Here is a 25,852-nt window from a genome sequence, read left to right on the forward strand (position 1 = left end):
TTAACCTGTTAGAGTTATCCAGCACTGTAGATGGCATTCTCTTGATAGTGGTACCCTGGAGGAAAGAGCACCCTGGCAATGCTCTCTGTACTGTGACCACTTCATCTGTTCTTTGCTTTTTTATTTATTTTTTTTTTAATTAGTAATTGGACTTTGGGCACTGAGCAGATCACTGTGTATCATTAGTTATCTGTGGAATAAGATCCCTTCCTGGATCACAGTTGAGCTGTGTAGGAAACTTTGTTGTCCAGGGCTTCATTTATTACTGCTGCCTTTCCTGGGTGCAAAGTCCATACCCTCTTTAAACTTCATGTATAAAATAATGCCCTGTAGTCTGGCAGCTTTCACTGAGTTCTGTATTTTTAGGATTATAACAATTTATGAAAAGCTACTCAGTGCTTATTTGATTGAACCCCAAATTTATGCCAGGAAAAAGGTAAAAATAAAATGTTATCCTGCTATGTAAATATATGGATGGTTTGTGTTTGAACACGTGGTCGTCAATGCGAGTTTCTATTCATGTAATAAAATAGAGGAGAACTGAAAGTGGCTTGGAGTGACCAGAATGATCAGAGCTCTTTGTACAAGGAGCAGAGGAGTAGAGCAGGACTCTTTGGGCAAGCAGTGGGGTCATTGGGCTGGGGACATGATGGACACAGTTGTGAATGGCAGAAAAGGGATCAGTGTTGAGTGATTTTCATTCACTGCCCTTCTGTACAAGAATTAATTGTGTTAAAGTGACAAATAGCTGGTACAGATCCATGGAGTAGGAGGTTCCTCACAGAGTCCATGGCTGAGCAGTGGATCTCTGTGTAGGGGTTGTTGGATTATGGATCTGAGAAATGGCTCATTGGATTTATAGAAGAAAGTCCATTGAGGGCCCCTGATTCAAGAAGGCAGATCTGTAATTTCTTTGCAGTTGGAAGATTATCTTAGGAAGAAGCATTGTGTGCTCACCATTGCACAGATCCTTAGGGACTTCTCTCGTGCTGGCTTCTGAACACAGAGTGCTGGGCTTGGTGGACATTTTCCCTGGTGGGGCTAATTTAAAGCATTTATGGAGAATTTGTAGCTAAGTTACCTCTGGCTCTCTAAGCAAAGTAATTTGCTGGGTTTCTTCAACCCCATTTGTGGATCTGTGAAAAATCTTTGCCCAGGAGAAGGGAGAGAGATGATGTTACTGCTCCTGTAGAGTTGTGCTCTTAAGGCAGGAATTGGAGAGGCTGTGGTAGTTTTAGACATATAGTAAAGGAAAGGAAAATTATATCATGTCAGTAATTTTTGCAAAGCAATGAGTGCAATGACAATTTTTTGGAATGTGTAGCATATCTGAATATGCCTGAATAGTAGTGGTGGTGGCTAGGTTGCTGTTCTTTCTGATTCGCTGGGAAAGTTTCCTTTTGGTGCAAATGATACAGAGGCAAAATGAGCCAGGTTATTAAAATTCAAAAGTCTTTGATGGCTGGCTTCCTACTCTCCCCTACACATCTAATGGCAAATACCAGAGTAGATGAGCTCTTCTTGCCCAAGATTTGATGCAAATTGAAAATGTCACCTCTTCCTCCTCTAAGGTCTCCAGAGTGGCCTTTTCAGTAAGTTTCAGTGGGCTCAACTATTTCAAATGATGCACTGGTTTAATATAAGGGAAATACCACATTTTGGAAAGGGTAAAAGAATATTTGTTTCTTGTTGTGCTTCTCTAAATATTCAGCTTAGTCCTGAATGTTGCATTTGAGTTAATAGAATAAAAGCAAGAATCAGGCATAACAAGCTGAAGAAAAACCACAGCTCATGTGTGTCTCAGCTCATGTGTGCTATGTGGTCTGAAGGACTTGGAAGGAATGTAAGTTGAGTGCCATCTTTCTGTGCTTAAGGTTTTTGCTTGGCTGCCTGTGAAAATTTTAAGGGAAGTCACATGTCAGAGCTGCAATATATCCAAATAATAAATCCAAATAAAACAAACCTTAAAACAAGTCAACATAAAGGATACAAAAGTAAAAATGAAGCCAAATGTGTATCCCTCAAAAAGTAAGAAAAAGTGGGTATTTGGATTTTATTAGGAGTTTAGTGTCAAGGTTTCAGTTCCTACAGTTGCACATAAAAGTTGCTGTACAATAAGATCTCCAGGTTTTATCATTTATGTCTTAACATCTCATGAAGATACAGCACAAGATTGACCCTCATGGGAAATTTATCAAGTAATCTTGGTGTGTGGGTACTGATACTTTTGCCTGTTTGGTAGATTGCCTTATTTTCCAGTGGCATATATGTGATCTTGCTTGCAGAGGCTTTCCAGTTTGAACGGGTTGGAAGTGCTGCCAGAAATTCTTTGGATGTAGAAATCACATGTGTGTTCTTTCACATAATCCTTAGTGGCAGCTCTTTGAGCATCACTGGAAGACAGGAAGCTGCTGCTCCCCTCTTCCTTTTCCTCTGCAAAGGTTAAAACAACTGTGAACATACAGAGAGTGAATATGAGCCAGTGGTTGGAGCAGAACAGGTTGGAAGCGAGGCCTTTCTGGTTTCCAAAGCTGATCCCCAGCTATGTTTTTACAGAGTTTACATTCTAGTAAAATTATTAGCTTTCTTCTAATGAAGCATGTGGAGAATTGAAGGATTTAAGAGTAATACTATTGTTGCTTAGTCCTCCTCTTTCTATATGGAAGCCATAAAATCAAAACTGGTCTTTGGGTAGAAGAGTTTCATTAGGCGAATTGAAATTTGAGACAGGTAATGGTGTGACCAACAGATGCAGCCTGAGATTGGGAAGGATTTTAAAAAAACAAAAACAGAAACCAAAAGAAGATTTGCTTCAGGTCATCAGCTAATGAACTGTAGAAACCTGGAAGAAATTCCATTCTCAAATACAGTTTTGCTTTGTTGGCACTTGCTTTGTGGTATTACTTTGCTTTGAGGTATTTTGCATATCCTGCTGGATTAAGTGTCCCTGGTTATCTCTGGTTTTTGTGGCATGATAACTTCCAAATAGGCTTTTAATAGGCTGCCATTTCTGTCAGCAAGCTTCTCTCTGCTCTTGTAGTCAGCTGGAATTCCTACAACTCGAGTCTTTAGAAGAAGAAAGTTACTTGCCAACCAGAAGAGTTATGGTGGTTCTGGTGTTACTGCATTCCCTTGAATGTAAAACAATTCAGGATTTGCTGTTTGTTCTCTAATTCCAGGAAAGCCAATATTTTCAGTGGACATTCACCCAGATGGGACCAAGTTTGCAACAGGAGGACAAGGTAAGTCTGTGTACTGGTAGAAGGCAGAATTTTGGGTAATAATAATAATAAATAATTATAATAATCTTGTGCCTTCACAGCACTTGAATTGGTTTGACCCTTTTAAAAAGACATCACTTTTATCTCTAAGAACAGATAATTATGTAAGCTATGAAAATGTATTGGGAAGTGCTGCTGCTCCTGCAGAAGGCAGGGTTACATGTTCTGATGTCCTCATCCCGTTGGATGTCATTGAGATAGTAGCTGCTATCAGTGATTGAGCCGTGGCCATATGGGCCAAATTTCTTTTTAATTTGAAGAGGAACTGGATGTGCAGTTGAGCTTTTTCAGTGGCTAAATAGTAGAGCTATTGAAACAGAAAAATCCAATTATATAAATAGGATAGCTTAAGAAATATATGCAAAAATATTATTTGGTTCACAATAGTGAGTAATTTTATATTGGCTACAATAATTGCAATTTAGTATTTGAATATGTATCTTTTCTCTTTTAGAATACAATTTATTACAAGTAGTTGTCCTTACAGTTGGTATCAGTTATGTACAGTATGATTTTTGTACGAGGCTGTATAAATTTATTTTTAATAGCTCCAGGAAAAATAAAGCACTTCTGATTTGGTCTAATTATATCAAAGTGACATCTGTATTCAGATGTTTCCAAAGTCCCCACTGCAGCAATGCCTACATTTTCACATCTGTTCTGGAACTGAGATTGATTTGAAAAACTTTTTTGGATGTATTTAGAAGGGGGAGCTTTTTGGTCTCTTACAGGTCAGGATTCTGGCAAAGTTGTGATCTGGAATATGGCTCCTGTCCTGAAAGAGGAAGATGAAAAGAATGAAAATATCCCCAAGATGCTTTGTCAGATGGACAATCACTTAGGTAACAAAATTGCTTGGGTTTTTTCATTGCTGACTATTGGTAATTTGCCAAAGCCTAAGACTTACATGTCTGTAATTGCAAAAATAATGCCTGTCCAGTGGTGAAGAATCAGTAAAACACAAGCAGAGTGGTCTTATACTTTGGCTGTATACTTTTCAAGATATTCAGCAGAAAATGCTGTTAAAATGTGAGGGAATGTGCAGAAGACTATAGATACCTTTGGAAATCTCCCTATAAGCTTTTTTCAGCTGTGGCCACAAAGTATTTCATAATGCACATTCTGAGAAACTGTAGAGCTCTGAAGGAAAGTATAGGAGAAGAAGTAATGTAAAAGATACATCATAGGAAGTATTTTGGTTATAGTTATAAATTATTACACTTATTATATTATAAATCATTGCATTTGGAATTAGTAAGGTCACCTGACAAGTTGTCCCTTCTTTTCTTCAAAATATACCTCTCCTTCTTTGCCCTCTTAATCCCACTTTATTTACTAGAATAAGTTTCCTTCATTAGAGGAATATTAATCTTTCTTCCTTCAAGCCTCTTTTGGTGAAGTTTCTTTAGATAAGGAATAGAGTTTTTAAAGTAAGAAATTCCTCAACTGCTACTGAAAGATAAGTACCAATTCATTTATCTAAAGCAGACAGAGCAACTGCTTTGAGTGGGAAAAGCCCACTTAAATCCTAAATGTCTCCTGACAACTTTTGCTTATTTGTAATATAAATCCTGCCTGCAGTCCAGAACCACTTACTCACATATTTCATCTTGCAAACTTTCTTTTCTCCCTTTCAGCTTGTGTGAACTGTGTGCGATGGTCGAACAATGGCGTTTACTTGGCCTCGGGGGGAGATGACAAGCTGATTATGGTGTGGAAACGAGCTGCGTAAGCATCCTTCTTCCTTCAGCTCTGAATTTCATTTCCAGGAGGTTTCTCTGTGACATCTCGGTGCTCCCTCCCTGTGCTGCCCTTTGCTCAGCTCAGTGCTCCACCTGCTGTGGAAGGAGCTGAAAGCTGGGGCACCACAGTGGTGCTGGGGATGTGACTGCTGTCCTTAGGGCTGGAGGGTGTCTGCCTGGGCAGTCTCTCTCCTCTGGAGGAGCTGAGACATTTTCTTCTCTCCTTGAAGAAAACTTCCTGGTGAGATTTGAAGAGTCACCTTAAATGTTACCATTTTATGCTATCTATAGAAATTCTACATTTTATGGAAGCTAATTTTTTAATAATATTTACTCTCTCTATAATAATTACTCTCTCTAAAAAAATGCGCTTTTCCCCCTTCTGTATTGTAGGAATAACTAAATACAAGTGTATACTAAATTATAGGAATAACTAAATACAAGTGTACTGTGCAGCTGATTTTCTTTTAAAAAAGTGAAGAGCTTGTGGTGGTTCTTCTTATAATTGTTTCTATTTTAAACAGGTACATTGGACCTAGCACTGTGTTTGGTTCTAGTAGCAAACTTACTAATGTTGAGCAATGGAGGTGTGTGTCGATTCTCAGAAGCCATTCAGGGGGTAAGTTTCAAGGTGTTGAATGAACATAATTTGCATGTATTTGGAAAAAATTTGCTTTTTAGCATCACATTTTCTTGTTTGAAATATGTATTTGGTGGCAAGTCAGTAATTAATTTTAAGAGCAACAATGAAAACTTAAAATATAACTTTTTTATGAAATGCAATTTTCATACAAGTAACTTCTGGCAAGTATGGTATGTAGGAGAAAAATTAACAACTGAGAAACTTACATTTTGCTATTTTCTAGCTTAAAAATGAATCTGAATAAAGGAAGCTAAATTGTATCTTTAATTAATGTTCACACTAGCAGTGAATAATCTGATTGGCAAAAGACCATGTTTTGTAAACCAAAGAATATAAATGTTTTTTAGAAGAAAAATATCTAAAGAACAATGCAAAATTTGAATAAATAAATAATTTCAAATGCATTTTGCATCTGCTGACATGAGCTGTGATTAAAATCAAGATGAAAATCACTTTGATCACTCCACATGGAGCAAAGTGAGTGCATTGTAATAGCTTCTGTTATTTCTTCATTCAAAACAAGACTAAGTTCTTTGTGCAGGCATTAGTACTTCCTACAATCACTAAACATTGCATTCTTTCCCTTTTGTTTTTTTTTTTTTTTTCTTGGCCCCTACTGAACATTGGAAGTTGGGGAGATTCACTCCCAGTGAGTGTTGCTTTCTTACCTTCCACTTTAGTGAGGTGATAATCATTTCTCAGTGATAGCAAAATATTGCTACTGAGAACACAAGTTCTTTGTACAAAGACTTTTTGATTTTCTGATTACCATCAATCTCTTAAATGGAAACTTCCTTTTCCCAAACAGATGTGATGGATGTAGCATGGTCTCCACATGATGCCTGGCTGGCATCCTGTAGTGTTGATAACACTGTTGTCATCTGGAACGCTGTCAAATTCCCAGGTGAGAGCTCTAAAAATGTGCCAGCATGTAAAGCTTTGTGACTAAGTTTTCCCTCCTTGGGTGTATTTCTCTGACTCTTCAGGTCTCTAGGAGGCATTGGTTGTCTGTCTTTTGGGGTGACACACCTGCAGTCTGGCAGGTCAGTCCTTCTTCCAGGTTTGGATGGCAATGAGCAGGGAATTCCACCCTGCTGCAGACAACAGCTGCATTCAGGTGTGCTGCTAATTTTACATGAAAGTCATGATTGCCTGTGTTTATTTACATGGCATTTATTTTAATCTGGCTTCCAATTCTGATACCAGAGTGTTTAGGCTTTGAAGCTAATTGTGCACCCTCTCAGCCTCTCCTCCCACAGGCTGATAAGCAAGAGTGTGACTGAAAGTAGGTTACCAGGTCTGCCAGCCTTGTGTGTCTGTTGAGTCACAACTTTGACTTGGTTCACACTTGCTGCACAAAGCTGGATTAGTTGTGATAATCTTTGGGTGTGGAGGAAAGGGCGAGTGTTTAACTGAAATTCCAGTTCAAGTGCTGCTTTCCACAGCTTCAGAGTGCTGCTCTGAAGTGCTGGGACTCTGCTGCTCTGACCTGTCTTCTAAAGAGTTTTGCACCTCTTATTCTGGCCAGAACTCTCCTTACCACTTCTTTTATATCAGTTTTTTCTTAAGTACAGGTTCCAGTTTGGTTGATATGTTGTTTCTACACTAAAGGAGGTTATGCTTAATACACTGTTCCAAAAAGATGTTGTAAATTTTCTCAAGGCTCTGCCCTGAAGGAGTTAGCAGTAACTACTCTTTATTCTCAATTTTTATGTGCACAGAAATTCTTGCCACTTTGAAGGGGCATTCTGGCTTGGTGAAAGGGCTGACCTGGGATCCTGTTGGAAAATACATTGCCTCTCAGGCTGATGATCGGAGTCTGAAGGTGTGGCGGACCATGGACTGGCAGCTGGAAACCAGCATCACAAAACCCTTTGATGAGGTACTTCACAATGGGTGACTGTTCCAAGTGAATTCCCAGTAGCCAAAAAGAATGAATGAAAATAAAAATAACTCGGATTCTGCACGAACATGAATTACTTGAACAGTGCTGAATCAAATAAAGCTCTCAGATAGCAGCTACAAAAGAGGGGAAAAAATAATTACTTTCTCATAAAAATATGATTGACTAGAGACTCTCGTTGTCATTTGTTATTGTGGATGTCAGAAGTTTACATGGGTTATATAAGCAATTAAGTAGACTTCTGAAAATGTAGTGGTTATTCTGGGGAAGTGTTTGCACACTGATCACAATAGTCTGACATTTTTCCCTATGCATCTTCTATTGGCCCCTATCAGAAATGAGGTAAGTACTTAGGAGGGGTCTTTGGTCAGGCATCATAGGGTTCTTAGGTGATGATTTTGATAAAGAGATCAAGTTCCTGGGGACAGAAGCTGGTGCTTGGTGAGTGGAGTGTTCTGCAGTGATCTCAGTCTGCTTCCAGTCACCTGGGAGCTGGTGTGGCAAGCTACAGTCTCATCATTAATGGTTGCTGTGTTGCAGCCCTGTTACTAACCAGGACCGTGATAAATACTGAGGAAACAGTATCCAAAAAGATGTTACATTTGTCTTTCCTTTAGAAAAGTTCTCTGAGTTCCCTTCCCCCCCTTTTGATAGGGTTTCTTAAGTTACACTACATCACCTGTGTAAGCATGGTCAAATGCTGAGAATTGTGTGTGAGGTCATTCTTTTATACTCTCAGGATACTTTGTAATCATATTCCCTAAATCTGAAATTTAAATAGTTTGTATTACAACCCCTTTGTTTGCCAAACACCTTTAAAGCTCTGGTATATTCTTTTTTTTTGTCAGTGTGGAGGGACAACTCATGTGCTGCGCCTTAGCTGGTCACCTGATGGTCACTATCTTGTTTCTGCTCATGCCATGAATAATTCTGGACCCACTGCTCAGATCATTGAGAGGGATGGATGGAAAACCAACATGGATTTTGTAGGGCACCGGAAGGCAGTTACAGTAGTGGTGAGTGAGTGGTAGAAATTTATCCCTGAAGTTAAAACTTGTTGCTTTTTGATGATTTTATGTATAAATAGGACAAGAAGTGAAGATGGGTGTCAAGCTTAGTAAAGCAAATGCATGGTGGTGATTAAAAAATGTCAGCTTTACATGTTGGAAGCAATCAGGTGGCTGTTGTGATAGGAGAACTGGATGTAGATGAACGAGACAAAGGGGAATACAGGAGCATGTTAGGAATGTCAAACTTCAGCTTTGTTGGCTGTTCAGTGACTTGATTAAAATGATTTAGGTTTCTAGTGGGTTTCTGATCCCTAGTAAAATTAATATTGTTTGCCTTTTCTGTGAAGGCATTCAGAAAAGCCCTTAAGAAAGCCTCTGCAGCTTTTGTCAGTGCTCTTATAGAGTCTGGTTCAGGACTTTATTTCTATGAAATGTTGTTTTTTCACTCTTAAGTGGAAAATTTGCTTTGAAAGCAGATCTTCTGCTGAAAAGTAATTACTGTGATAAAACTTGGGCATCTCATTTGTTCAGAAATTCAATCCAAAAATCTTCAAAAAGAAACAAAAGAATGGGAGCTCCACCAAGTCAAGTTGTCCCTACTGCTGTTGTGCTGTCGGTAGCAAAGATCGCTCTCTGTCTGTCTGGGTAAGTGATTGCTTTGCTGCCTTTGAACTAATGTGGTCATTGGATAACCTGGGGGTTTAGCACAAAGGTCACATGTACAGCATTAGGTCTCACATTTAGTGTCATGTTTAGGGGTTTTTTGTCTCTGTTGTTACAGGCTTAGCTGGGCGGGAAGGAGGTGGATTGGTATTAGTTCATTTCTCTAAAGGCAAGAGCAGTTAGAAGCCAGTGGCAGAGTGTGCCCTGGTAAGGGGGAGCAGCTGTTAGGAGATAAAACATTTTACTTCAATTAATAACTGCAACCTTATTTTCTTCCTTTTACTTGTCTTCTGTCCTTATAAAGGAAAGGGATGTGAAAGTGAATGAGCTTTTTAAGTATTCTTTCAAGTTTTTGATATCTGATTTGGGTTTTACTTTAAAATCTACACTAAAATTTTTATTCTGGTTAAGAGAAGAGTAGCTATTTTCACATTTTTAAATGCAACTGGAAAATACAGGGAATAAATTCAACTGATTTTTAAAGCTTTCTGATGAGAACTTGTGCCAGAACCCACCAATTGCTAACTGCAATCTACTATTTATAGCTTCCAGTGTGATATTTATCCATCAATCTCTGGATGCATAACTAAATCTGTTTCTGGTAATGCTACCAGTGCATACCCATATCAAAGTATCACTCGGTATATTTTACTTTCTATTTATATTATGAAGATTTCATTTGGAGTGGCTGTTGAAATTACAGAAGGTAGCACAGAGATGCAGTTATAGGTTGTCTTTGCCCTGAGGAGCTTAATAAACATATATAGAGCACAGGCCTATGGAAGCATAAGTAACTACTGAAGATGACAGTGACACTGCATCTATGAACCTGTGAGCATAAAACTTCCTTGACCTTATCAACCTCTGCTTCATTTCAGTTGTACTATACACTTAGAGATATTAAGTCCATTGGTTTGACATTAAAGAGCTTAGAATGTCTAATTTAGAGCAGGTTAATGGAGTTTTCATATTCAGTTCTTTATTACTAAGCTGATTCTTAAGTGCATAGGAATCCTCTTTAAGAGTTATTGTGAGTCAAATTCCCTTTGCTCTTGATAGGTTTCACTTTCTCAGACAAGTAGTCTGAGTGAGGATGTGGAAACCTAATCTGTTCTCTGTCTTCTTGTGCTGGCAGTTTGCAGCATCCTTATCTCAGTACAGCTTAGAATAGAAGCTGTCTTTCACATCTGTGGAATTGCTTTTGGGGTTGCAGAGAGGTGTTTTAAGACTGTGGTGTAAAGGTAAAGGTGATTAAGAAATTCAGTCTGTGTTTCAGAAAGGAGAATTGAATGTCGGCTGTTCCTCTCCAGAGGTTTTCTGCCCCAGCAGTGGAACAGGTGACTTGGTGCTTCAGATGCAGCACCAGGCACGCAGCTGTTTCCTGGCCAGACCTTGTTTGGTGCATATTGTGAGGCTCTGGGAGAATGTTAATGTGGTAGCGTTGAACTTCTACATTTCTGAACGTTATTTCTTGTTTTCTTAAGCTCACGTGTTTGAAGCGACCTTTAGTTGTCATCCATGAGCTGTTTGACAAATCAATCATGGACATCTCCTGGTAAGCTGATTTCTGCTGTTTGTTATGGAAGCCAAACCATTGCTATCAATTTTAGGTGTACTTACTAGCTGGAAATGCCTTAGAACAGTACAGATTGTGGTTGTTGGAACACAAGTAATTGGTTCCTGTAGGTTTTGTTTCTGCTGCAGCATCTTTGGTAGTAATATGAGCAAATAGCACATGGTCTCTTGAGATTATTAACCAAACAAACAGTAATGTATTTAGAGAAGACACAGTAACATAGCTGTGGAATGAGTTTCTACTTGTTACGATTCTCTGACATAGGTTGTCTTAATTCTATCACTTCCTCACTTCTGAAATTCTCCCTTAATAGTTACAACAATCTCTTGGTGGGTTTTTACTGGGAATTTTAAAGTTTTCTGGTTTCTATGTGCCATGTAGATTTTGCCTTGAAGCTCAGTGAACCACAAAAAAAAGCTTTCAAAACCAAAACATTTTTCTTTCATTAAGAGATTATGGCTAGAAAGCCAGAAAGTGGAATGTTTCATGAGAAGTGCTGCTATTGTTATAGTACAATAGCTTTGAATAGTTTAGTTTTCCTGTAGTGTTTTTTATTTCTCCATCTGCAATTTGCACATTTTTCATGGCATGAAGTCATTGGGAGTAATAACTGGTTAACATTTTGTAGTGTTGTGAAGAAATGGTTTTGTGGGGATTTGAGAGACAAAGGATCATCAGGCAGCTTGGTATTTTATATCCTGTTTACAAATTGAAACAGATGGATAAAATGTCAATAATATGGAGTGTTCCCAGAAATGTGCTCCATTCTGAAAACAGACTGAGTAAATTCTGAGAAACCTGGTACTATTATATTGTTATAGCTATATAATTTCTGGTTTAGAAATGTAGACTTGGATCCATCAATATAATATCTGTGAGGGATTATGTTTTCACAGAACAATTGCTTGGATCCAGAGGTCAATAGGAGCTCAGCAATTTTCTCTGATAAACAAACAGAAAACTTTCAACATGAGTTTACTGTTTTCTGTTTTGGAGTATTGTTGTTGTACCTTGTTTCATGGTGCTGAGGCTGATTTCTCTGACTGTGATGCTATCAGGGCACCAGCTGCCACAAAAATAGGATTTTCCAAATGCCTGTAGCTGTGGTACTTGTAATAGATTTTTACTAACATGGTTAGGACTTTAAAGTTGGGCCAGCTTTCCTTTCTTCTTCCCTTCTGTGTAACAATTCACCTGTAAGCCACTGTGTCACTGTCTCTGTGAGCTCTGTACTTAAAAGTGTCTGAGGGAGAAGTCAAAATTCAACTATTTTTTTCAAATGTGCAGTAATAGGTTACATATGCAAGATTATAATTCTACTTAGTTTCTTCTCTCTCATTTTGCTAAGAAAACCTGACCTCCAGAAGAGGGTTACTATGTATCCCCACAAATAAACACATGTGCAGTTTGCTTAAAAACCCAAATAATTGAACAGTAACAAAATCAAACCTGTGTTCTTGTCTAGTACCAAGATTTTTTGGCCTGCTTGTCAGCTGAGGGCCCATTTCTTCACCCACTTCCATTAGCACAAAAATTTTGCTCATCTATTGAAGGAAATGCATTTATAATTTTCTCTCACTGTTCATTGTGAACACTACTCAGGTTTACCCCTTCAGGAAAGTTTCCATGGTGCTGCTCCTGCCATGGGCAGGTTATTGTCCCAGTGCCACCATCCTTGTGCAGTCTGCAAGGAGCATTGGCACAGGGACTCTGTCATCCTGTCTCCTCACTGTCCCACCTCTCTGGTTCCATGAATTATTGCTTTGATAATAAATCTTAAGCTGAGATTTTTATTGAACAATCCATCAGATTTTATTGAACAGTCCATCATCTTTGCTTGAATGAAAGAGATTAAAAACAAAGTTGGACCTTTATTTCCCTCAGGACCCTTAATGGACTTGGTATCCTGGTGTGTTCCATGGATGGATCAGTGGCATTTTTGGACTTTTCCCAGGATGAACTTGGGGATCCACTCAGTGAGGAGGAAAAGGTACAGTAAGCACTCAGAGAACCTTTGATCATATTTCAGGGATGTATTGATTCAATTAAAATGCTGGCCTGTTTATTGAAGTATGTAGTAACTGATTTCCATATTATAGAAAATATGTTGCTTTTGTCTGCTTTACAAATCATTAAAAAAGAGTAGCCAAGTGAATGTGTGGTATTAGTTTCTCTTCTGGAAAGAAAGAATTTGGAAAGCATCCACTTGCTTACACATCATTATACATCTGAAGTAATTATTTGGCCAAGGAAACAAGAAGTGAGTGCTTCAAAGCACTATAAAATTACTCCTTCACTTGCATATATGCAAGTCTTTTTAAACTGATTGCTCTTGGCTGTTTTTCCTCTCATTGCTATTAGCAACTAGAGCTTTGAATTTCATTTATTTTACATATTGATTTAGTGTTAGTTGAAAACACAAAGAAAAAAATCTGGTGTATAAATGCTACAGGGGGAATTTTATGGATTCCATTAGATTTGTGTGATTCCCTTGTATTACAATCAGTGATGTCATGGTCACTCACATCTTTCATGTCCCCAGAGCAACATTCACCAGTCCACCTATGGCAAAAGCCTGGCTATCATGACTGAAGCTCAGTTGTCCACCACCATTATTGAGAATCCAGAGATGCTCAAGTACCAGCAGAGGCAGCAGCAGGGGGATCAGAAGAATTCCTCAATTCGGGAAGGCTCTGGGAATTCCACAGCTCCCAAAGTGGCAAGCATGGTTAATGGGGAGAGTCTGGAGGACATCAGAAAGGTAGGTGCTCTTGGGCACTGGCAAATACTGAGTCACTAAATAGCAAACTGTTAGGAAAGAACCAGTTCCTGTGCTCTTATTTGTGTCAATGGCACCTTTCAGCCTGTGTACGGCCCAGCTGATCAATTAGTGGGTCATTACGGGGACCTGTTGAAAAGTTAAATGCTTTTAAGCACAAGGCAGGCTATGTGGAAGCAGGCTTGTGGATATTTCTGTGATAGGTGCAAAATTCTTGGTGTGCAGAAGGGAAATCAAGAGTAACTAATGACAGAGAAGCTGTTGAACTGTGTTTCAGTTTCTTAATTACAGAGGTTGAAAGCATTATTTAGTTCTGTCCTAAACACAGAACACAATTTTTAATTAAAGATTTGATATGCATAATGTTTTAGATTGATTCTAAAGTGGAGAGCAGATTACATTCTCCACAAATGCCTTTTCTACAGATGGATAGGTTGAAAATTGGAAAATTGTTTGTGTTTATGGGAAAAAGTCTTTGCTAACAGATTTTTAATTGAGACACCTCTTCTAATATATCTATTATTGTCAGTTTGGAAAAAAATTAAAAATAGCATTTCTTATTTATCAGAAATTGTGACAAAATGTATTTCCCAACAGAATCTCTTGAAAAAACAAGTGGAAACACGAACAGCAGATGGTCGGAGAAGGATCACACCTCTCTGCATAGCTCAACTGGACACTGGGTATGTTTGGAAGTAATCCATAAAATCCTTCTCTACCTTCTTATATTTTTGTTTGTTTGTTTGTTTCCCTGTTCCAGGCTTGGCATTACATCTTAGGGCATCATAAAGCACTTACTGGAAATAAGTGTGTATTCTTATAAAATACACACTTTCAAATGGTTGAAACACTGGTTTCAACCAGTGTTCTTTGGCCATAAGATCTCTAATAGATCTGGCTAATTCTCATTATTTACTGTTATAGGGGAACTATGCTCTAATGTATTGTTGATTCATATCTATATTAGTACCAGCTTTAATATCCTTTGGATATGAGAAATTACTCTGAAAAGGTACTGGGGATTTATTTAGGTTGTATATGAGTATCTACATGTGGAAAAAGGAAGAGTGGAATAAATATTTTAGCTAAAACTACTATTTTTGAATTATCTTTAAAGTGGTTTTGAGAAATGTATTTGTTGTTTGTCTTTTTGTTTAGGGATTTTTCTACAGCATTTTTCAATAGCATCCCAATATCTGGAACTCTGTCTGGCTCAATGATGTCTTCTCAAAGTAACCAGCAGCTCATGTCACTAGATTCGAACGCAGCAAATTCCCTTAATACTTCAAAGCCTTCTGTAGAGCCAACAGCAGCCAGTATAAAACCAACAGATGATGCAGCCAATAAAGATGGGTCAGTATTTGCTGTTTTGTTTTGCACTCACATGAGTCTGTTTAGTTTTTAATTCTTATTTATAGTTTTATAATGAAGAAATTATTAAAGTAGTTTCCTTATTGCAAAACCCCAAGAATCTAATCTTCCTGAAAACATTAAGATTTTATTAGTGTTTGGTTACTTTAAATGTTGATAAATTGGGAATGAATAAATGCATGTGCATAGTTCTGGCAGTGGACTTCAGTGCAGCGAAGTACACAGCTGATTGCTAATGCTTTAGCAAAATGACTTGTTGGTGGGTTGCTATTAGTACAACAATAGAAGGTGTTCCAGTAGTGTAAGGAATGAAACCTACTTTTCATCAAATTCTCACCTGAGTCCTCTCTTCAGACATAGTGATCCTTCTTTCCTATACAACAGCCCCATCAGAGCACAGTGACATTGGCTTGTCAGTGCACATGTGCTGATGGGCCAGCGTGTCTTTCAAATTAATTACAGAAAAACTGAATTTTACTTGCTTTTCTCTCAGTGGTAGCACTGACCTGACTTCTCAGTGTGTTTTTATAGCATTTGTAGCAGCACAGTGTCATTGAAACCTCTACAACTCCATCAAATTTGGTTGAAATTGGCCACAGATTAAAAAATGAGCGGGTGGACTATGAGAAATGATTGACAGATGAAACTATAAAGTATCCTTTTCTTTGTAAATTGTACTTCTAGCAGCTTTTTAGTACAAGCATCAGTTATTTTAGAGCCATTCATTCTCTGAATTAATTCTCTGAATGAATTGAAAAATCTCTAAAGTAAACAGCTATTGAAATAGTAGATCCCTGGAATGCTTTAGTGTGGGGAAAACACATTCCTTTGCCCTAGAGTTATGCTTGGAAAGGCCTAATAATCAGGTTGGATTTTTCAACAACAAAATCTAAACCTGGCATGAATTGTATCATCCCCAGTTGTTTGCTTGATAAACAGTGAAATATAATATTGTAATGGAAATATTTGGTAACCTGAACAAGGGGTAAAAGCAGGAACCCCTGTGATCATTTTAAAAAGTGATCCTTTCTCAGTAAGTACCAGCTGAAAGTATAATTTCCTTCCTGAATTTAAAATGCACAGTAAATGAATTAGGGTCTTTTAATCCAGATATGTGGCCACATGAAGCTCTGAGGTGTACCATAGACAGCTTTTGAGAGTAAGCAAAGCTTGTAAACACTGATGCATGAAAGAGTGGAAAAAGAATATTATAACTGATTATATATTTGAGAGAAAGGTTTTCTAGCCACTATCATGAGTGCTAGTTGTTATGAGCAATGCAGTTACCAGTACTAAATTTTTCAATCCTTATTTTGCTGTCTCTTTTCTTGACAGTGTAAATGCTACCTCTGCCTCAGCTGCTCCTTCTGCATCGTCTTCCTCTGTGTTGACAACTCCATCCAAGATTGAGCCCATGAAAGCATTTGATTCTCGATTCACAGAACGATCCAAAGCCACCTCAGGGACTGCTGTTGTAACAAACACAAATCAGACTGTTGTGGACAGGTAAGACATAGCCTGGGGAAGGAGGAAGGGAATTATGTAAAGTTGAAACCCTAATTCTGTGTGGTGTAGATGTCACACTGCTGACACTCTAGAAGTTGTCTTGAGTTTCTTTCACTATTGGAAGGAGGGGAGCAGCTACAAATAGGTGAATTCTGTCCTGCTGTTACCCTTTGTACATTTGTCCCTGGCATTTTGGTATCACACAGAATCTCCAAGATATCCCAAGTTAAAACTATTGTTGTAAGAGGCTGTGTGTGCACAGGCCTTTGTCACTGAGTGCAGCTGAACTCCTTAGAAGACAAAACCAGCCAAAAATAGCCAGCCTGCATCTCTGTACAAGAGAGATTTACTTCAAGGTAAATTACCATACATGTCAGCAGATGACCTCTCATCACCACAGCTGCAGTTGTATTTCAGCTTTATGCCTTGAAGGCATGCAGAGAAGATTCTCTGAGTTTAAAGGGTTTTGGCTCTGGATCCATGTGATTTAAAAAAAAAAAAAAAAAAGGAAAGCATTTTGGTTTGACATAGTGTTATGGCATAAATATTCCTGTTTCACCAAAACAAATGATTAAAAAATACCAATCTTGAGAAAAAAGTATGTAATTCCCCAGTTATTATCAGTAAAACTTGGTTTTATACATCAATATTTTATGTTAAAGGGATTAACCATGTGATGCATAAGCAAGATGTATTAAATTACTCTCATAAATGCTTCTAATGTGTCATTAAAATATGGATAAAAGAGTATTGTTTGGCATAATTCAGATGCCAGAGAAAAAAGGTTTGGATTATGCAAGGTATTTCTCTGAAGCCAAGTAGTTAAGGAATAAATGGCAGAACAGTGTGAGTTAATAACCAGCTATTGGAGGGAAAGGGAAGAGTATGATTAAATGACCTATTTTAGGGTATAATGGTTAACAAGGGAGTTCACAGGTATTGTACTTTGTATTGGTTGTATTATATTGAGTTATAAAGGGACATGGACCTGTTGGAGCAAGTCCAGAGGAGGCCACAAAGGTAATGAGAGGGCTGGAGCAGCTCTGCTGTGGAGACAGGCTGAGAGAGGAGCTGGGGCTGCACAACCTGGGGAACAGAAGGCTCCAGGGTGACCTTAGTGCAGTGCCTAAAGGGGCTGCAACAGAACTGGACAGGGACTTTTCACAGGGGCATGTAGTGACAGGACAAGGGAGAATGGCTTCAGACTGAAAGAGGGCAGGTTTGGATGAGATATTAGTAAAAAATTCCTTACTGTGAGGGTGGTAGACACTGGAACAGGTTGCCCAGAGAAAATGTTGATGTCTCATCCTTGGAAGTGTTCAAGTCCAGGTGGGATGGGGCTTGGAGCAACCTGGCCTGGTGCAAGGTGTCCCTGCCCATGGCATGTTGTTGGAATCAGATGGTCTTTAAGGTCTCTTCCCACTCCAGCCATTCTGTGATTCCATAGTTATATTTCCTGGAATGGAAGCTGGAGCAGTGAAGTCATGTGTGTGGTTTGCAGATACACATTTTGCAGCAGTCAGAACTGAACAGAACAACTTCTGGGGGTAGACAACAGAATGACAGAAGTTCTACATGAATAAGCAGAAAGTCAAATGTCCACTGAAGGGGAAAAGTTGAACTACTCTTGCATCTTAGAGTGCTGAATTATTTGTATCAGCTCAGGGAAAGAGATCTGATGGTAATTGGAACTGAATGCTGAAGTAAAGTTGCTATTTCCAGCTTTATCCCATGGCTAACTGCTGGTTTGATTAATTTTTTTTAAAGGGGAGAATATGTCAGCTTGGTTTACATCTATATTGCACATTGTCCTTTTGGAAAGGGTTTGCCATACCTCTACAGCTTCCTCCTCCTGCCTTTGTGTGCTTTGACATACACTCAAAGAGGGCTCAGAAATGTCATCTGAGCTGCAAGAAGGCAATGTGTAGGATATATGGCAACTTTTGGAATCAGCTTTTTTTTACAGACTTTTTTTTTACAGACTGAAGGATCAGAATTTAATTAAAGACAATAAGCCCAAGGATATTCTGGAGAGCAGCAGTGACAGTGAAGAGAAGATTCCAGCTGTCAAACCACTCAGTGTACCCAAACGGAAACTGGAACTTGAGGGAGAAACAGTAGAAAAGAAGAAAAAAGGAAGGCCTAGGAAAGACTCCAGACTTGTACCAGTAACTTTAACTGTTCAGGTGAAATATATAAAATTCATTGTGGCTTTCAAAGTTCATTTAATAAAGTCAGTCCCCTGTTGACTTGTTCCATTGACTCAGGGAAACACAAGTAGTATCACTCCCTCAGAATTTTAGCCATCCTTCTTCCATGCCTTTAAACTTACTGGGTTTAGAATTTAAGCTTAGAAAAAGCAGGTGCACATGGTGTGGCAAGTGTGTTTATCTTTTATATAGATATGTAAGGTCCCTAAGTAATGCTAACTGCCAAAGACTGTCTAGAATAAAATGAAATGCCAACAGTTTTTGGTGGTTTATGATGGAAAGTGGTCCAAGAACAAGAAAGTGACTTGGATATGGTGATTTAAATGGTTTTAAATTTTCTCAGAATTCTAAAGTAGTTGCATTAGAGTTTCCACCATTTTCAGGCATATAGATACCTGTGTTTTCAGTATCTAGAGCTTAGATTTTCCATGTAATACACCAGAATTTTCAGGAATTAGTTGCAGCTGAAAGTAGGAGGGTTTAAAAAAAAAAAAGAGAGACCACTTCAAGTTTTGTGTTTTTCTTTGATTCTTAGAAGCTATATTTAAAAACTTGTATTCATAAAACCAATTGGAACAAGACTAACATTTGCAATTGGCAGTATTTGGAATTTTAAGAAAATTCTTTTTCAAATCAATCTATTTGGTAGAATATATTTGGTTTTCACTTTTTTAATAAAAAATGTAACTATTTTTGCAATTTTTTTCCAGTCCCCAGCTACACTGGCCTCTGAGAAGGATGCTGCTTGCATCTCTGCACCAGCATTAGCACTTAAACTGCCAACCCCAATCCCACAGAAATCGTTTACTTTGCAAGTAAGTGGACTATAAGGAAAAAATACTTTAAAGACAAACAAAAAAATCCTGCTTTCTTTTAAATATCCTAAGGTTATTCACATCCTTTGATGAGTTAATGTTTGAATGCATGTGTTTGTCCAAGCAAGCAAGATGGTAACGCTTTAGCTTCTAAGAATATGTCTTTATGAGCAAATAAAATGGCAAATCAGCTAAAAATGGGTCACTTCTGACCCAGCTAAACTCCAAAGAGGAGTGAGTACCTCTGGTTCATCAGTCCCTCCCCCTGGTTAGCCCAAGTGTGGGGTAGAGATAAGAGTCTCTGGGGGGAGTGGCTGTTGCACTGTTACTGCAGTGGTGTGGGGAGTACACCACTGAGGAATAAAACCAGGGCTTTTCTGAGACCTCTCTGGAGGTGCTCTGCATCTGAACAGCGTGGCAAATAGCAATGTTTTAGGTATTTATGAAGCAGTTTTTAGGTGTGTTCAGGCTGTGTGTTCAGACTACCAGGCTGTGGTAGTCTGGTTCCAGTTGCAAGACTGTGGGGAGACTGGGCACATACAGACTTGATCTGGTGCCCGTAATTAGGAAGCAGAGACAGACTAGCACAGCCTTTCCTTATGTTTGTGCTTCAAATACAAAGAAATTACTTGTGTTTTAGGCAAGGCTGATTTTCAGAGGTCTGCTTCTTTTGAAGTGCCATGGTATATTTTGAACCCACATTAAACAGAGAATGCCATACTTAAATGTGTTCTTAAAGACAGCATTGTTTTGGTTCGAATAGTAGTTGCTGCTTTTTTGAGTAGTGTTTTTCCTCTTCCAAGAATTATTTTATTTTTTGTATTTCAGATAAGTTCAGATCCATCAATGTACCTTGAAGTGGAGAATGAAATGACCACAGTGGGGGGCTCAAAGCTGAGCAGGTTAAAGTGTAATAGAGAGGGGAAGGAATGGGAGACAGTCCTGACCAGTCGAATCCTCGCTGCAGCAGGAAGCTGGTAAGACAGTATCTTTTGGAGGAAGGAGGTCCTGAAGGACAGAAGACATTTTTAGGTGTACAAAAGTACAGTTTACAGTTATTTTTCATAATATTTATGGGTAAACGTGTGCACTGCTCTTAGTCTCAGGTTTTGCTTCAAGAATTAACTCTAAAACATCACAATTTGGATTAGCCAGTTACAACTATTTTCCTGTATTTTTACATTTCTCCTTTAAATTTCTTCATTGAAGTTGACTAAATAGTAAGTGACAGGTTTTCAAGTGCTAACTACTAAAGAATGAAAAATTTGAAATGGCATATTTGGTCATGTTGAAGTATTTTCCTGAGTCTTTTGCTATTTTTTCTCTTAATTTTTCTCAATTTTGCCTAGTTCCAACTTCAGAGTTTCAAGTGAGCCCCGTCTAGGTCTGAAAAAGAAGCAGCAGATTTTAAAGCTAAATACAAGTACAGCCTTGAGGGAGAGCTTGTGTATAACCAAAAGCTTTACTGATATTTCCAGCTATGCCCCTTGGTCTGTTTAGTTTATGACTTCTCCTCTTGGTATTGAAAATTTTGTCTTAAAGCTGCAATAGTTAGTTTTTAGGGAATTTACCCAAGTTGTATGATAGCTTAAGAATTCAGCCTGTTGTTATGCTACTTGCATTTGACAGCACACAAATGTTCCTTGTTTATTTGTTTGGTTGGGTTTTTTTTCCAGTGAGATTGTAACTGTGGCCTGTGAGAAACGAACACTGTCAGTATTCTCAGCTTGTGGTCGTCGCCTTCTTCCTCCTATAATATTGAACACACCCATTTCCACCCTGCACTGCACAGGCTCCTGCATCATGGCTCTCACCACTGCTGCTACGCTCTCTGTTTGGTAAGGGCCACGTTGCCTCAGGCCATGTTCATGGGTACCTTCAGTTGTTGAGGCAGGAGCTTAAACCACATCAGGTCTGAGCACAAGTCCACTTTTGAATAGACTATGCAGAGTTAACTGGGCAGGACTGGTTCTCTCTCAGCAAAATCCTGTTTCTGCTCCGACAGTGCAGAATATTGAACTTCATTCTAGAATGAAGATAAAGAATCAGCTGGATTTCATCAGTTTAAATGCTTGTGATGCATGTGGAATGGGATGGGGGGTGGGGAAGAGAACTATGGATACTTCCATCTTCCATCACACTTTACCAATGAAGCACATGAGTCTCAGAGTCAAAGTTCTCCAGCCATTTTTAAGATGCCAAGATAAAAACACTGGTAACTCGTTTGCAGTTGTTGAATTCAATCTAATGTCTCAGGCAAGTCAGAGCTCCTAAAGGAATTATTTAGAGAATTATTTAGATCCTCACTGTTTGCTTTGTTGTAATGAGGTTTCCTGATAAAGAGCCATAAAATTGTTCTCTGCTATTAACTTCTGTCTTGCCATAAGGGGTTTAAGTTTGCCAAAATAATTTTGTCAAAGCAATGAAGAAATGTCAAAACAAAAAAAAAAAACTAAACAAATTTCCCACCCCCCCACTTTGTCATGAATAGTGAAAAAGTGCATTTCTTAAAAGATTTTGGAGTTTTCAGTTGTTTGTTGACTGCAGACTTGTCCTTTTGTCTTTTTCAGGGATGTTCACAAGCAGACAGCCATTGTCAGAGACGAGTCTTTGCAAACAATATTTTCAGGTAATAAAAAAGTCCTTTAATTACCAACCTTTGAGCCCACCTGTACTGTTTAGTGCCATTTATGAATATACTGAAATTCTATGAAACCTGAAAAGCCTAAACAAATAATTTCCCTTCATTATTGTGTAGTAAAGGGAAGTTCTTGAAATAACAGTGATGACAATATCAGTGAGTAGCAAACTTGTGTGAGATTCTGTAGCTTATAGTCTGCCTTGCTTTTACATTTCCACTGAATGTAGAAATTCAGTGTTGTGAAGATCACAAAATAAATACTTAATGTAAATCTGCTATTATAGCAATTTCTCTGTAATTTGCATGTTTATTGTCTCAGTGCTGAACAACTGATTATATTCTGATTCATTACTTAAAAATCTTCATTTTCAATCACTGCAATATGTGGCACAACACAAATCATCAGAAAAGCAGTGTCTCAGAGTACATTAGCTCCTGGTTTAGCTTTAATCCATCCGGTACTAATCCAAACTAGCCAGAAAGCAGTTGTATTAGCAGTTTGCAAATGTCATCATTAGAAATTACATGCACAAGCCCTGAGCTTGGAATATGCTGGGAAATGAGACTCCAGCTATCCCACTTATACTGTGCTCTTAGAGAGCACACTTTTCTAAATATGCTGGGGATTATAATTTTAATTTAATGGGAAAAAGAAAGCCAATGGCTTTTTGGGTTACAAAAGACATGGCAGAATTGGTGAAGATTTTCCCTAGATAAAGAAAATGTTCCTAATTTAGCTCATTTTCTGTATAAATTGCAGAATCAAGATTGATAATGTATTTTGCAAAATTGATGTTAATGCTACTGCACTGAGCCTGGTGCTTGCCATCGTTAGCTTGTGTCTTGACTTTCCTATCAGTGCTTGAGAACAACATTGAACCTTTTTCTGTTAGTTGCTGTCATTGATAAGAAATGGTGGATACCATTTTTTACCATTATGAGTCTTAGGCAAGACTCCAAAAGAAACACTTTGGTCTGGTTTGACTTGCAGGAAGTGATGCAACTGTCTCTCAGATCTTGCTGACTCAGCATGGAATTCCTGTCATGAGCATGTCTGATGGGAAGGCATACTGCTTTAATCCTTCTCTTTCTACATGGTAAGTCATGGATTACTCCCTGATTTTGCAACTCACAGGAACTGATGTGTTCTGATCTACTGGGAAGAAATCATTCTACCTCAGGGAAGAGTCATTGCTAAACACAAGGAAAGGCTACACAAGAGTCTGTGTCTTGTTGGGGATCAGATGGGCTTTCCCCATGGAGAGGCATAAGTTCCTGTGAAAAATTTCCATGGGTAAATTATTTACAGGATCTTTCCAAAACAGGTTCTTTGTTGTCTTCCTAAGAAGAAAAAAAAACATGTTGTAATCCTAATATAATTGTTGTAATTAGTGTAATGAGCCTGCTGGATGAAAGGGCATATTGTTGTAACTCCTCCTTAGAATAATTGTTTTTATTCAACTACTCTGGAATCCTCTGGAAAAGGAAAAATACCCTATTTGTTTATTAAGGGAGTAAGGAGCAGGGGACAGACTCTCAGCCATAACTCTGAGTTTGCTGCTGTTTCTTAGTTTGTACCATGGCTTGGGAAATACATAAAAGAGCAATGTGTTTAGTCATCATACACATTTAAACATGTTAAAGCAGCAAAGGGTATTTTAAATATTTGTACCATTTTACCCCTGTGCTGTATGAAATCTAAACTTAGCATTGGTTTGAGCCACTCTTTCTCCTGGCATCTCAAGCCAGTGAAGATGATGTCCTTAATTAGGTGTAGAAATGGCAGCTGTAATGTCAACTCCCTCCATATGAAGGGATAGCTGTAATTATGGAAAAGATTGTCAATGTGTGTGTGTGTCTGGTAGGGGGGAGACCTGACATAAGGTAAAATCAAGTTCTTAATGAGAAAGTCATTACCTGTGTTCATTCCACACATCATTCTCATCATTCTGGGTCATGTCTTCTTTTTAGATTGTAAAATGGCAAGGAGAAAATTCCTTCCAAATTAACAGTAAATTATATTATGTAATTAATGTTTTTTTACTTTGGGAGTAGGAGGGACACACTACAAGCAGAATTTGGACATGTAGTGGGAATAATCAGGGTTCCTGGAATTCCTGAGCCACTTCAGTGATATTTTTTTGGTTATCTGTGAAAACACAAATCCATTTTTGAGGCAGAACAGAGCTCGGTCTGTTCTGACCTTGCTGTTTGCACTCCTCAGACTTGTTTTTTGTTTTTTTGCTGTTTTCCAGGAATCTTGTTTCTGACAAACAGGACTCTCTAGCACAATGTGCAGACTTCAGGACTAGTTTGCCATCTCAAGAAGCCATGCTGTGTTCTGGGCCCTTGGCTGTGATACAGGGACGCACATCCAAGTACGCGCGCGCCGCCTTCGTGTCAGCGTGGCTGGGTTTTGTCAGGGTCTTTACTCACCTGCCTGGGTCATTGGATTATTTCTGAAATGCCAGTGGCTCTGAAATGATCAGTCATTCACACAGTGATCCTTTGCATGTTTATAGTCTGTATCTTAATGTTATGAGATTGTTTGGGGGGCAGGAAAGCATGCTCTAAATATAATCATTTTAAGTTTCCTCTTTATTGGATGGGTAAGGTATTGGACAATTCTGTTGTACTTTTATTAGCTAAACTGCATTTTTTTCCATTTTCCATTTTAATTTTTAGTTTACCAGCTTTCTGGAGTAGGCCTACAATTTTTGAGTTAGTTCAGTTGGCCTCAAAGAATCTATTTAATGAAGTCTTTGAGAAAGTTGAGATATTAGTCATCTAGTGAGTATTTTTAACATGTGAAAATTTCACCAAGGAATTGTGTGAGCCAGAGCAGATTCTGTAGGTAGCTTTATAGCCCATCCTCCCTTGGATTTGAGTTAGATATCCCAGGCAGATTTCTTTGCTATTTCTCCCTTCACATCCAAGTTTAATTTTTTCCAAAGAGAAACTGTGTAGTGTTCTATGATTTTATTGCTGTTTTCATGAGGGGAAGAGCAGTTCATTGTGAAAAGCATTTGAAATATAAACAAACAACACTCTTTTTGAGAGAGAGAGAGAGAGACAATAACAGAATGAAAAATTCCCTTTTTGAAAAAAAATTCTAATAACTAGTTACTTTTCTCAAATTAGCCTTCTTATGATAATGTGTTTGTATGCAAGAAATACTTTAAATGCTTTATGTCTTGTGTACCTCTGAAAGATCAGTGCAGTATACTTAGTGCTACAAAAAGATATAATCCTTAAACTTGTATCTGATTTTATGGCACATTAATCTTTTTGGTTTTGCAGTTCAGGAAGGCAAGCTGCAAGATTGTTCTCCATGCCTCATTTAGTGCAACAAGAAACAACACTTGCATACCTGGAGAACCAGATAGCAGCAGCACTTATTTTACAATCCAGTCATGAATATCACCACTGGCTCCTTATCTATGCACGGTACCTAGTTAATGAAGGTGAGACCTGCCAGGCTCTGGTGCTTCTCTGCAGCTCTAAGAAACACTCTGTTCATGCCATGGATGTGTGTGATTGCCCTTAACATCCTCCTTTTAGCACTTGGCTTCTGGACTGGGGTTTTCTTAAAACCAAACCAAATTGCATTTGCTGCTGCAGTGCTGAGTCTCTGGAGTCCTGTTTGGACACAGTGACTGGGGACAGACTGTCTGGGGAAGCAGGACCATCTGCAGACTGCAGGAATGGCAAT

The 25,852-nt window shown here is 38.4% G+C and overlaps 1 protein-coding gene across 4 annotated transcripts in view; it reads left to right on the top strand.

Annotated features, from left to right (window-relative positions):
* HIRA (histone cell cycle regulator) overlaps positions 1-25,852 on the top strand; it is a 32,122-nt gene that overhangs the window by 3,827 nt on the left and 2,443 nt on the right. For 2 of the 4 annotated variants that reach the window (XM_054645895.2, XM_054645896.2), the window contains exons 2-23: positions 3,180-3,242; positions 4,013-4,123; positions 4,919-5,009; positions 5,548-5,642; positions 6,475-6,570; positions 7,388-7,548; positions 8,418-8,585; positions 9,111-9,224; positions 10,727-10,797; positions 12,703-12,808; positions 13,361-13,579; positions 14,195-14,280; positions 14,756-14,950; positions 16,304-16,474; positions 18,441-18,660; positions 19,395-19,499; positions 20,328-20,476; positions 21,176-21,337; positions 22,070-22,128; positions 23,132-23,237; positions 24,396-24,518; positions 25,441-25,604. In XM_054645895.2, the coding sequence (XP_054501870.1) occupies positions 3,180-3,242; positions 4,013-4,123; positions 4,919-5,009; positions 5,548-5,642; positions 6,475-6,570; positions 7,388-7,548; positions 8,418-8,585; positions 9,111-9,224; positions 10,727-10,797; positions 12,703-12,808; positions 13,361-13,579; positions 14,195-14,280; positions 14,756-14,950; positions 16,304-16,474; positions 18,441-18,660; positions 19,395-19,499; positions 20,328-20,476; positions 21,176-21,337; positions 22,070-22,128; positions 23,132-23,237; positions 24,396-24,518; positions 25,441-25,604 (2,835 nt within the window). The remainder of the gene's footprint in view (positions 1-3,179; positions 3,243-4,012; positions 4,124-4,918; positions 5,010-5,547; positions 5,643-6,474; positions 6,571-7,387; positions 7,549-8,417; positions 8,586-9,110; positions 9,225-10,726; positions 10,798-12,702; positions 12,809-13,360; positions 13,580-14,194; positions 14,281-14,755; positions 14,951-16,303; positions 16,475-18,440; positions 18,661-19,394; positions 19,500-20,327; positions 20,477-21,175; positions 21,338-22,069; positions 22,129-23,131; positions 23,238-24,395; positions 24,519-25,440; positions 25,605-25,852) is intronic. The other 2 variants (XM_077187773.1, XM_054645897.2) reach the window with 1 other exon arrangement.

The sequence above is a fragment of the Agelaius phoeniceus genome, chromosome 18, assembly GCF_051311805.1.
Source record: "Agelaius phoeniceus isolate bAgePho1 chromosome 18, bAgePho1.hap1, whole genome shotgun sequence".
NCBI lineage: Eukaryota > Metazoa > Chordata > Aves > Passeriformes > Icteridae > Agelaius > Agelaius phoeniceus.